This window comes from Sceloporus undulatus, chromosome 8, assembly GCF_019175285.1.
Source record: "Sceloporus undulatus isolate JIND9_A2432 ecotype Alabama chromosome 8, SceUnd_v1.1, whole genome shotgun sequence".
NCBI lineage: Eukaryota > Metazoa > Chordata > Lepidosauria > Squamata > Phrynosomatidae > Sceloporus > Sceloporus undulatus.
Genome location: NC_056529.1, coordinates 34,839,920 through 34,853,272, shown reverse-complemented (window position 1 = coordinate 34,853,272; position 13,353 = coordinate 34,839,920). Strand labels below are relative to the sequence as shown.

The 13,353-nt window shown below is 48.2% G+C and overlaps 1 protein-coding gene across 1 annotated transcript in view; it reads right to left on the bottom strand.

The window, feature by feature from the left end:
• Window positions 1-6,919: 6,919 nt before the first annotated feature.
• Window positions 6,920-13,353, bottom strand: part of LOC121914451 (sorting nexin-29-like) — a 34,969-nt gene continuing 28,535 nt past the window's right edge. Inside the window, exons 8-10 of the mRNA XM_042437858.1 lie at window positions 9,502-9,635; window positions 8,135-8,231; window positions 6,920-7,212 (exon numbers count right to left, since the gene is read on the bottom strand). Coding sequence (XP_042293792.1) covers window positions 6,920-7,212; window positions 8,135-8,231; window positions 9,502-9,635 — 524 coding nt within the window. The remainder of the gene's footprint in view (window positions 7,213-8,134; window positions 8,232-9,501; window positions 9,636-13,353) is intronic.

The window sequence follows — 13,353 nt, the reverse complement described above, 5'->3', positions numbered from 1 at the left end:
ACACTTGAAAAGAGTATAGTCGAATCTATCGCCACGAGGTAGGTTAAACCGTGCAGGGGGAAAAAGAACTGGTTTTGTTATGAGTGCTTTGTTATTACACTAGGATGCAGGAAACTCACAGTCCTGCATCTAGGTGTCATTATCGATAAGAGTGCTAGGACTTTTCGGCTCGTTAGCCGTGGTTATGTGTGGGGTGTTAGACAAGGGAGGAACAAAAATCTCCTAATTCGGTAAGTGAAGAACGCATGGTAAAGAATGAGAAGCATTTAAATGAAAAGATGGCGACATCTAAAGGGTAAGATGATTTGACTCTTACTAACTCGGAACAAAGGGTCAGCTGGAGACCATTGTAAAACAGCTAGGGATTCACACGGTGGAGAAATGGTCGAAGCGGCGAGTTTAGTGTTGTGTAGCTGCTGTGTCCCATTCAAGCGAGCGTGGCACCGTCAACGTCGGTCCCGGTCAATTTGATGATTTACTCGAATTGTTGCATTGGAGCGCAGAATCTCAAAGATTGAATTTTTGCGTTTGTTTACAAAATGTTCATGTTTGTTCTGGGTGTAACGGGAGGGTGGGGGTAGCACTGCCATAATCAAATAGGAATAACAGCAAAACTGGGTAAGGTGATTAATGCATCAACATAGAGTGTAAAGTGGGGCAGCCAAAGTTACGATCATAGACGTAACAAGTAACCTAATGATATGCCGAAGGTTACGGGGAGTAGACTGGTCCAGCTTCAAGACAGGACGCATAGCAAAAAGGAAAGTGTCCTAGGACAAATAATTGAGCATTGAAAATTACGACTGAGTTTGGGTTATATTACAAGCGTTACAGTCTATCTTTTTCTACATATGTAACAATGCGTTTATAGATTTGGAATTATTTATCAAGTAGAAGCTAGACAGACTAGTTGTTTTATTATTCTCTGGATCCAGCAGCGGTGACCAATTACGATGTTGGGAAGACCGTGAGTCCGCAATAATCTGTACCGTGCTTGCAGAAATGAGAACTACGCGGACTTTAGCGTGTAGACACCCTCAAAGTCGTGGGCGGGCAGCGAAGGGCCCAGACTTCAATGCTGAAGCGAACCAACTCAAAAATACTAGTAGATTTAGTAACTGTAAAAGATATGCCCAGTTATATTTTACTGGTTTGGCATTGACACTTTGACAATCAGCTAGGGCGGAAGCTAAATGGTTTGACTTAGTACTTAATATTAGTCACAGCATAACCAATATGCTGCTTCAGATAAGATATTGAGCATTTAAATAATGAAGGTAGCCTGGGGGTGTATAATGATGCCCAACGCTGCGTATTATAAATGGCTATGAAAAAGGTGAACTATCTTCTTGGCTAATATTTCCAGGGGTTGACAGTCAATGGAACACATGTAGTATTTCAGTGTTCGTTGATGCGATAGGATAAACGATGGTCGGAGGAACGTAGTGAGGGCCTACACTCACGGATCAAGCGGTTTTTGGGTGGAACAACTGCGCGACCAGCAGGTAAAGATGAAGACGGTCTGTCGTCTCGGGCTCTTTAACAAAACAGAGCTGATCGATACAAAGCGTGGTACTCAAAGCTCCGTTTTATTACTGAAGATGAGTTGCTCCTGTAATGAGAGAATTTGTCTGTCGGCGATAAAGCAATGTTTTATTTGGGGGCATCACGGGTATTTAGTATCTCAGTTTGGTAGTTGTTCCGAAGCTGCGAACGGGCGCAGATTGCTCATTGAGGCTAGCTGGTATGAGGCAGGTGTGAGCGGGTCCCAGATAAGAAGTTATGGACCAGTTCGGAAGTCTCTGAATAGTAAAACTAATGAATAGAAAGGGGTCCAGCGAGACATGGTAATTATTTGCCCGAGGAGAGCGGAGTTCAGACGATAACCATCTGCGCTGATGTGCGTTGCGTGACATAGTCGGGGAGATTGCATCGGGAAGTTCCAATCGTTAAATGAGTATCAAAATCATATTAAGATATTCTGCGTGTGGCCCAGGGGGCGCACGCGACTGGAGAGTTGCCTGATTTGAAAAATGTCAACAGACATATTACGTATTAGTCTGGAGGTGGAGGAAGACATGTATGCAAAGGGGTGAGCGCACGACTTGTAGGCAGCCTGCACACAGTAAGTGAAAAAGAGCAGGAAACGAGAACGAACAGCCTAGTTGGGAGAGCGGAAAAGATGGAGTTCCATGACATCGGGTTGCAATATAGCTTTAGAGGGGTTCTACATTGTGGCGGGGGCAGATGATGTCAGGATTGTTATCATCGTGAGCATGAAATACATACAGTCCAGGGCGGATAATCCCAATAAGGGTCGAAAGGCCGATAAGGTCAGGTCTAGTGTGTTTATGTTAGATTGATAAGAATCGTAAGAACCAGTGCCATTGGGGTGAGTAAGACGCAAGAACAATAGCAAAACTACGGCAAGATGAAGCCGAGAACTTAATGAGGATGCTGAGCCCTATACAACCAGTGGGGATGATTATTGGTTCGTGTATTAGAAAACATAACGTGATATCCTCAAAGAATTTCATAGTAGGTACCAAATCCAGTTTAATACTCTCGTCTATACAGCTCTGGTCCTACCTCGTGTCAGTAGAGGCCATGGCCCTGGGTCTATTACTGCAATAGAGCACCATATACCATGAGGAGCTGGTATGTTTTCTTCTCATTTTTAGTCCTGAATAACCTTCAAATACACGACCTATAAGTCATAACCTAAGGGCCCACCATACAAACGTAGGCCAAAATAAAAAATCTATGGGGCTGGTCGAGGGCAGGATCAGCATATGTCGATAGTTGGGGGCATGTTGTTAAAGTGGATGGAGGCAATGGCGCGGGTAAGTCGCTAAAGAGCGTCCCGGGAAGATGTGCGAAGCAGTAACAGTAAGCTAAGTGCAACGATGCATTAATTGAAAACGGCTACGAATCAGGGAAAAGGAGCCAAGATGCTGGCAAATGAGAAAGTAAGGGGAGGCGGTCAACTGTTAGCCAATTTCGAATGCAAACAAAGATGGACCGAAAAGCAAGGTAGCAGTAACCTAGTTGTGATAGACGCGTGTCATGGGACTATATAGGAGGCATGGGCGCTGCTCGCGTTTTGCGGCAATGGGGCACGACTACGTGACGTAGCGATGTGTGGCTGACATAGAAGACCATCTAATGAACAAGGCATGAAGTCAAGACCGAAAGGCAGTCAGGCGCCAAAAGAAAACCATTTTGAAAAACAACTAGTACAAAATACTAAATTAAGGAGAAGTAAAAATGTAGAAAAGGGATAAGAGGATAAGAAAACGATTGCGTCAGGCGTCTCTCAGGATCACGGGTGCCGAAGGGGCGTAGGACTTCAAGGGTACGGAACAGAAGGAGAGGGGAGGCGGGCGCAGGCGGCAACCCAGGAAGGGAAAGAAGAACGGGACCGCAGTGTGGAACGAGAGACATCAGTAAGATATCGTGAGATGCGGATACAGCTCGAAGCGGACCATGAGGTTGAAGAGCATCGAGTTGTCGCTCGAGACACAGGTGAGGCAGGGGAGAACCCAGCGACTACTCCAACTCAGCCTGCCCTTAACTAAGCAACAGACATAGATTGGCGATCAGGACGTAGAAGGCCCAGTGTCTGAGAGAGGCTGCGCGTCCAGCTGTAAGAGTACGGAAAGAAGTGAGGCAATGGGCAAATATTTCTCTAGTACTCTTGCCTATCGACCAGCTAAAACCCTAGAAACCTTACCCCGCATCGTGCCCAGTCATGCCCATGGGCGTCACAGACAGAAAATCCGTTTCCTGTAACACAATCAAAAATAAATATTTCTCAAAGTGGAAAAAAGTCGTGTCACTATTGTTCCACACCATTCGGTAACGGATGGGCTAGTCACCAGACGAAGGTGAGAGGGCTTCCCACCATCAGATACCAGCTGCTTGGGTCTCTTTGGAGGTAACTGTTTAAATGATGCATGCATCCTAAGAATCGAGGAACGAGTGCAGCTTTGGCTCAACTTCTGGACTTTGAACATGCATTTATCTTAAACAGTAATACCTCCAAAGACCTGAAGCATATTTTATTTTGGCCTGTCCTGTATGGGCCGAAAGTGTAGACAGACTTTTGCTGTGTTGCCCGTATTTGGAGTCCGACAGGTGGTGGGCTGTCCTAGTGGCAGAGAGTATTGCTTTCAGAGCATCAAGCGTGGGTTGCCCACATGGCTGCTTGTCCCCGACCGGTAGGCTTAGGATCGAAGTGACGGTGACGTTCATCTGCCAAGATCTTATCCAGATAGGCTCGAATTCCTTTTGTTAAATAAGTGAATAGGGGGTGTAGAGGCATCTGAAACACACCTGGTCGTCCAGAGTCGACATGAATGCCAACACTCAAACTACTGATGCACACTTCTGGCTATCAAGTGGAGCTGGATGATGGTTGGCAAATGCGAGTCTATGTCAGGAACTTTGTTTCTACGGTCCCATATGTATACCTTTTTACCATTTCACACAGCTCTGACGAGTGAGCAGTAGTACCTGCATGTAATCCCTTGTGGCCTTCGAGATTAACAATCTTAGTTGAGGAGAGGACGCAAGCAGGAGGAGACGGAGCTCCTTATCACCCCGAGTCTCGCTAAGTTGCTCTAACCCTCACGTTTTGATTATGAATTTTTACTTCTTAACATACAAACAACTTGTGAGGATTTGACTTGTTGTCATTAGGACAAAGATGCAGTTGTTATGATCCCTGTCAATAGCATTGGTATCATTGGTTGAACGGCAATCTGCTTCCCCTCTTCCCACGTCAATCCGGTTAAAGATAAATCAGCGCTTCCCTCCAAGACATCGTGTCCTTGTTTGTTTATAGCAGTAAGGTACTCGCTTAATATGTAAACTAGTTAGACCAGGACAATAGTAAGATTAAGTGCCATATCATCCTTTGGTCGCTCCTCCCACGGTACAGTATTTTTAGTAAAGTGAATTCAGATTGTTGCTACCCATTAAAAGTAATCAGTGTGTCCGCGACCGCTGTTGGTTTAAGTAAAAAGCCTTTAAAATGAAATGTCTTAGGTAGCAGGTTGATCACCGGGTCCCCAGAATGAGCAAAGTTGCGCGTTGAATTGGAGAGGATGAACCTGTGTTGCAGAATAAATGTTAGGAAGGCTACATACGACACATGGGTGTTGTTGGATACTGTGTTTGTTAGCTACTGTTCGTTGCAAGGCAAGTGCAAACACAGTTTCGGGCGCGATATGTCTGGGTTGAAAACCGTTTTCATATCTTGTGTGGATATTTTAAATTACCAGCTGAATGACAAAGCTCTTCGCGACCCCGTTAGTTATACTCTGGGAGTCTAAGTCGTGTGTAGTTTTGACCGAGAGTGATTTCTGCGCCTACCCAGTATCACAAGTTAGCGACATGGGCAGATGTGCAGTAATTGGTTAATGGGCTAGAAGTAAGCCAGAGTTCATCTGTCGCAGAGAAGTGTTCGGGCACGGCTGGGAAAGGTTACGATTTAGGCTGAACAATCGTGTAGCGCAACGGTAAAAGCAAGAGATGGCGTGAGTGGATGGTTCGCATAGTAGCTGTCTTTACTCAGTCTCTATGACTGTGAGACGAGTCTGAGCTGAATACTGCGACGTATTACAGGCTTTGTTAGTGCTCATAATCGCAGACTGGAGCGATAATAGTCTAGAGAAACTACGCGCATAGGGATATCTAGTCCCAGACTGAGTAGGTCTTAGCTTTAATACCGCTCTGCCTCCTGCCTTGCCCAGTAAAATGGCAGTGAAATGAACACTGTCTCAAGCCTCGACGGCTCTTATCCAATCAGCACGAAATTGAAACCTCTCCCGATAATAGCAAGGGAAGTTGCAGATGATCCTCAGGCTGGCGAGCAAGGAGCATACTATTTAGAATAAGTGGCAGTTGTGAGGCACCGGAAGGCCCCAAAAAGGGACAGAATGCAGGGAACTCCATACACAAGCACTAACTTAGTGCTTGTGGGGTAACGTCTTCACCCCCATCTGACCGCTCGAGCCTGAGCAATTGAGAACTAATGACGCCATATGATCAGCGCCGCATTTATCCACCCGAGAAATTAGTGTGCGCTGTTAGAGCATTTAGATAACGTTAGATTATCTATAAATGAAATTGGGTTGTATATTATGAGGGCGTCACTGCTTGGCAATAGCAGCGGTAGTTTACAGGAACCATGTAAACGGACGCGTCTGAGTGGTCCAAGGCTGAATATGACCCATATAAATCCGGGTAGGTTCCAGCGGATGCTCCAATGGTTGGCACATAAAGAAGGCCCATGGCTCTCTCAGAGGGTCACGTTCTCTTTCCGTCCTGTTTTGTGCAAATGCATATCAGATAGCTCTGGAAAAATGTAGTGCATTAAGTGTTTGAGCCTATAGTACTACCTGTTTGTTGGGTGCGACCTTGCGCGCTCATCGGTGGGCGTGCGTGGGTATCTGAGCTGCGTGGGGGGGACAACTTGGGAATGGGCGCTAAATTCCATTGGTGGCTGGGCGTCATGGTCCCATGAATATAGCAATGTGCACCTTGCAGAGTACATTGGCAATACCCCGTGTGAGTATAAGCAGCAAAATCAAGGACTTTTGCCCTACTTTGAGTAGATTTAATATGTATTAATGATTTCTTCAAGGTCGTAATGGTAGGGATGAGACTGCTGGTGGGGACTAGCGAGAGGGCACTATTCAAAAGTGAGAAGCGGCCGAAGGTGGGGAGTGAGCTATTGCCTCAAGAGTAGTACGGAGTACTGCAAGGGGGGGTCCGAGGCCTTGAGCCACTGATAGTGGGGTGAGGAAGTGCTGCTGGAAGGTATATACCCTCCTGTCACGACGCAACATTGCTCACTCGCCATCAAGCCTAGTCACAAGACTGTCTTATACACTTGTCTGCGGGTAATGAAAAGCTAGGACTCGCAGTAGTGGGAATAACAAATTGGCTCGTAGGCGGAATTCGCGAGAACCACGGTAACCGGTGCATGCGCCACGCCGGGATGGCGCAACCGAGAATCACTAGGCGGCGCACATTCGATCGTCAACGAACGGGATGAGTCGCAGATCCTGTCCGTGTCATGGCACACGCCATGTGATACCGACAGAAGTAACTGTGCCCTCTCACGGTTCAGGAAGACATCCTCAACTTGGCTCTGGCCAGACGTGTGCCTAGCCTCCAACCCCGGGGCGTTGGAGCGGGAGGGAGCTAGGGGGGAGAGAGAGGGAATCGAGACTCGTGCACGCAGCGTAAGCAAGATGCACGATCAGACACCTCTTAGTGGGCTAATGAAGCCGTGAAGAAGAAGTAGCCCACAGTCAACCCCACAGACGAGCGCTGGAAACGCGGGGCCCGGAACCGTCCATGCCAGGATCACGTCGCCCTAACTTGGTCCAGGCACGTCAGATGGGGAGATGAAGAGATGCATGGATAACGAAAAAACCGAGGTAGGTCTGCGTGATCCCGCCTGCGCCAACACTGCCAGGCGCTAGAGTACAGACCCGTTCCCCCAGAAACTACTACCTGTCATTGCTGAGTGGCCTACTTTCACTAGGATCCCGGCGAGTTCAGCTCGTGGTTGTATTCCCTGTTTATGATACTCACAGCATTGTACACAGCTGGTCTAGAATAGTGATAATTCGAGGGATAGGTGAACGGGTACATGCGTAACTCATGGTCTAGGGGCTGCATATTCCCGTCTAGGAGGGGTTGCTGAATAAAGCCGACTCGGGATAACGGCAAGGGGAGGTGCGGCGGTATATGGGGGAACGCAATCGGAGAGAACAAAGACCGCCGTGACTACGTAAGTTAAATAAGTGCAGGGTAGAGAGGGAACTCGTGGAGAGCGGACAGGCCGCCGGGCTAAGAAGGAGTGACGCACACGGCGACAAGGGCACAACGAGGCCGTTAGGGGGTAAGAAGCAGCGGGCGAGGCAAACCGAATAACATTGATCGAGCGAACCAGGGGTTCAGGAAAAGAAGGCGGGCCAGTGTCTCAGGCGCTGTCGCAGCTGAAGTGGTCGGCTCGAGGCGGCACTGCTATCCCGGGGAGGCTACCACGTCGGGTTGAGGCTTCTAGCAGAGTTCTCACTGCGGCTAAGCGTTACGCAGAGAAGCCTGGGCAACGTACGTTGAGAAAGACAGTCAAGGGAGCGGAGAGGGGAGCCTCCCACACGGGGCGGGCGATGGGTCTGTGGCGAGGGCTCGTGAATATATTCGTGGTAATACTGAGCCAGCAGAGATAGAAGTGATCCAGGTTTGTGATAGAGCTAATGTTGACTGAACGCAGAAGGTCAACAAAAAGCGTGTTTACAAGAGGACTGGTGGTTTCTGCCAGTATCCACGATGAGATGAAGGTAGATTACGTAAAACGAAAACTTAAGGAATGGTTAAGATCCAGCAATAGTCGTCGTCCACGTCGGCTAAGGTAGTCCGAGCGTCTAGCACAGCTATTAAGTACAATAAAGAGTCTGCAGCATGATCCATTTTGCGAGACTCGCGAATCAAATCGGCCGAGGCAGTCCCAATTGGGACCAGGGTGACAATGAAGAATTTCTGCGTCCTTTTTCAATAGCAAGATATCGAGGCCATCGACAGACCAACGGAAAATCGTGCTAGCCAGGTATGTGAATTTCAACTAGCTGAGACCAGCAAGAGGGAACCAAAAGTGATTGAGGGTTGCGAAATAGTGTGCGCCATACAAATAACACAATGAGGGAGGCTGTGGAATGTCAAAAACAGAGAGAGAACCTACAAGTAGAAAATACCCATAATTAACATAAAACTATCGGGGCGTGTATAGAACCAGCGCACCGCGGAGAGCTAGTTAGGCCTGAGTGTAGGAGTGGTCAAAGGCAAAAAACACAAAATGTTGTAGAACACATATTATACAGAAAATAAGAAACAAACACACACACACATACACATAACATAAAATACATTCCCACCTATAGCCAACGACCAACAATAAAAGCAACCAAAAGGCGTGCATAGAACTAGACACAGTCGACGGTTATTGGTCGCCCAGTGAAGGTATTCTGGCACTAGAAAAAAAGAGTAAGCCACGCGGTGAGGCGGGGGGTGGGAGGGCAGAAGGGTCTGAGAGCAGGGTGTCTGCTTGGAAAACTGGGCAGCGACCGCCTGGGTGCCTCGGCATCAGGGATTGAGTTCCTCTGTAGGCCTGAACTTGAGGACGTGGAGTGAAGGTGACTCATCGTCATGTAAATGTTAACAAAGAGGGTGTGACCAGACAACTATAGTCCGAGGTTTATATTATGAGGTTTGGATTTCAGTCCCTGTCCGGGGTCGCTGAAGCTAGTGAAATGTGGGCTAGAGGAATGATAACTGTTACATGGATGTGTGAATGGTTGTACCAACCCAAATCTAAGAGTTGCCTCAAAAGGGCTCCTTTTGCATCGCGACACTGTGGGAGGAGAAAGCTGCTCCGCAAAGAGGTGCTGGGGTCACGGCGCGCTGACGAAAAGAGGAGCTGCCCACTTGTCCGTTGAGGCGCCACCTGGACGTAATCTGGGCAATCCATCCACGGAAAAGGCTGGCCGCAAGACCCTTGGTATCGAACTCGAGCCGTGCACCGATGACCGGCAGAAGGTAAGGAAGCCCATACGGTGAACCTGCAACGAGCATTATGCCACCGCATCAGAGCAAGGGAACACACCACCAAGTAGGGGGCGAAACATAAAGCATTAATAGCCAGGGGAAACTTTCTCTAATAGATGGGACGAGCGAGCAATACGACCAAAATTGTTCAAAAACAGGTACCCGTGAGATTATAACGTTAGGCCCTCATAAGGTGTGTGAGGCTTCTGCCAAATGATTAACTAACAAAGATGAAAATCATTATCCAACATCGGACGAACATGTAAGAGTAAACGGGCACATTCCGGCCATCAAGCAATGAAAGTTACGCGCTCTAGCGTAATAGTAAGGACTGAGCTAACTGTGACATCTCTAAAGCCGTCTCATAGGCTTGGTAGCACATCATACAGGGGACTGGAAAAACGAGAGCGTCTCGGCAGGTCGGGGCGAGTGCCCCAGTACGCGGAGGATCCGGTAGCCTTCGAGTAACGCATGGAGCTCAAGTGCGCGTTTCAAGAGGTGATGGTCTCACCGCCTTAAAAAGGGCGCAAGTGCCATAAGTGTCCCTAGGGCGCGGGGCATATTGTCGAGAGGCGAAGTTATAAGGGACAGGGGTGACGAGGGGCATCAAGGGGAATGTTAAAAACGCGGGAACGCGAGGCTCAGCCTGTGCGAAAATGGGGATCACTGGGCGGCTTCAAGGCTTTGGTCAGTGCCTCCACCACATTGGCCAATATCGTGTCGCGTCTCGCACATGGGTCTGGAATGTGGCTGACGCCACTTAGCAGGATCCCGAAGGGTGGTCAGCAATATAAAGGGACATGTTTGAGTAGTAGAAAATAGAGGCGGCGGCGATTCGTGGTCAGGATCCACGAAGTGGTATGAGGGTAAAGAAGTTGATCCGCCGTCATGCTGGGGGCATCAGGGCTCGTCCTACTTGAACGTGAAGAGATCAATAGGTGTATGGGTGCTCTAGGATTGCTAGAAAGATTTCAGAGGTGCTCGGTCAGGGTAGAAGGCAACACTAGGAAATCTGGCTGACGGGCGATGGTGCATATTAGTTAAGCCTGGGCAGCACAGCCGAACTAACGTGAAGGAGGGATAAGTGTAATGGCCTACGAGCGGGACACCCCGAGGTTTGACATGTATTTAGACAGAGCGTCAGGTCTCATACTGATGCGGTAGGGAAATCCGTTAAGCTATTGGTGTGGGTCGAATCTATACTGCATAGGACAGGCCAGAACACGTGAGTGACGCGGGGGGAGCGAGAGTGACGGCATATGAGAGGCGCACAGCGGATCCCTCAGGAACTGTTAAGAGAGCGATTCAAGAGTGCACTATTAGCGACTGGATACCTTAGTCCGTGAACAGCGAGAAGCTCTTCCGCGTTTGTACGTGACTAGGTCAGGTAACTGGGTACTCCGTTCCTCTAGAGGGAAAGTGTACGCGGGTGATTTAGAGTCGTGGACGAACGCTTCTCCCTTTACGTGCCGCTGTGGGACGATAGGCCGGATGCTTACATACGCAACGAGGATTGTCATCTGCTGGAGTGGGGGGGGCCGAGTGCGGGGGGGGGGGGGTGGGGGTGGGGGGCTGGTGGGCGCGGTGGGAGTGGGGGGGGGGGGGGGGCGGTGTGGTGGGGGGGATTGTGAGTATGTTTTCCTTATGCTCGGATGGGGGGGGGGGGATGTGGGAGAGGGGCAGTAGGATTGGTTGAGTAAGTGGTGAAAATATAGGGGGGGCTAACGTAGATAGGTCAGCCTTTTTTCTTCTTTCGCTGTTCCGATTCTACGAGGATTTGCGGTCACAAATGTGTTATGAAGGATTACATTGTGGCTACAAAGAACGAAAAATAAAAAAGGTAAAGCGAACTTAGGCAGTTGTTTGACAGAAAACCCAAGGCATCACGGTACATCACAGCATCAGTAAGATGGAAGAGAGCCAATTCTCATAAGGCTTGTTCGTCCTACAAGTACGTCGGAAGCCAAACCCAGCCTTGCATAGTAACTAGCGAATTACTGGAAACATAGTTTCTGGGCGTTCAAATATGGGCCTCCCAGTGAAAAAGGATCCAGTCACGAGGTGCATACTCTAACCCAGGTTTTTGGGCTACTGTTAACACTAATTGCCCACTCTCGAAACCGGTCCTGCAGAATAAATCAATATTTGGACAACAGGTTGTCCAACTTACAGTAGCCAGTATAATGAGCAAAAGCATTAACTTAACTGTCCTCGGGCCTCCTGTACAGTGGGGTGAAAAATTGTGGCCTAGGCATAGAAAGACTGATGATGAAGGAAAGACTGAGGTGCAAATCTCAGAGGTCAAGAAGTGTGTAACAATTCTTCTTAGAAAATCAAGGGCTTCGGTACGGCATAAAGTCATTTTGGGCTGAGAAATATGTTAATAGATATGTGCTTCAAGCGGGGAAACTCTTCAAAAATATCTCTTTTAGGGTTCTTTCTTCCAAGATCACCATCATGGTACATGTCAAATCCTCTGCAAGTTTGGGATCATAATTAGGGAACAGGATTTTTGGGGAAGATAAGGAAACCCACATCATTGCCAAATGTCTCCGCCGCTCAGTAGGTCCCGTGAACAACAAAGGCGATGCAAGTAACTGTAATGCTTGGGCTTATTGCTGTATTAACACTGTCCGTATTTAAAAAACGCTTGGCTACTAAAAAGAACATGGAACTCGGTTTGTCGTTCGAACATCAGGTTTTTATCTAAAAATGGGAGTGGGGTACCGCAATGTTTGGTGTTTGTTATGCGTAGTGGCTTTGCCAATGGTGAAATACATTTCAAATGCAATAAGCTTATAAAGCCAACAAATAAAAGAAAAGTAACTAAGTACGAGGTACAGTTGGCCCCCATGCGAGTGTTGGATTGTGGCGGGGATAGGCAGTTACCAGCGGACTGCCCCTCATGTGGCACGATGAGATGCTCTTGACTGCACAAGGATTCAAGCAGCAATTCACGCGCCCATAAGCGCCCTAGATAGGGGGGCGTGCGAGGCCGCACGCGCGCTGAACCAGCTAATGACGCATCCCCGAGGCGTTAAGGCACTTCTGGGAATAAGGTGTTTGTTAGGGGCGATCACGCGGGCTCGTCCTGCCACGAGATGTTCCGAGCTTGGAGTAGCGGATTACATCCATCAACGTGAATTAAGGAAGACGGAAACGGTTAGTGTTGTACGCCTGGTATGTCAGCCACAAGAGGGGACCCAGTTCTGTCCGGCTATCTTTGGCGGGTATCTGTGGTAGTACTAGCACACAATCCAGGATCACGGGCTGGCTGTCGATGTCATTGGGCGGATCGACACGGCGAGACAAACTTACACGTTGCAGCTGGGGACTGGAAGTGGAGAGGGCCCATGCACGGAATTGACTAGGTAAATCAGTGTCGGAAGTGAAGACCGCAACACATATAAGAATAAGGACAAAGAAAAAGTTAGCCGCCAGACAGAGACAAAAATAATCGTTGGTTTAGGTGGCGATCAATATCTCAATTATTGTTTTTTGAGTAGGTATGTGTTTTGTTGGACAGGGGGTCTCTTTTCCGGGCGTATAGGTGGACGCTATGGTTCGTAGATGAGTTCTGTAGCGAATGATTAGAACATGGCCACAGTAGACCTGAAAAAACACACAAAACTAATAAGATGCCAGCACATGTAGGGAAAGACCTTGTGAACTTCACAAATCTCAGATTAGATAGGTCTATTTGTAAACGTTGTTGATAGAAAAGGGTGTAAT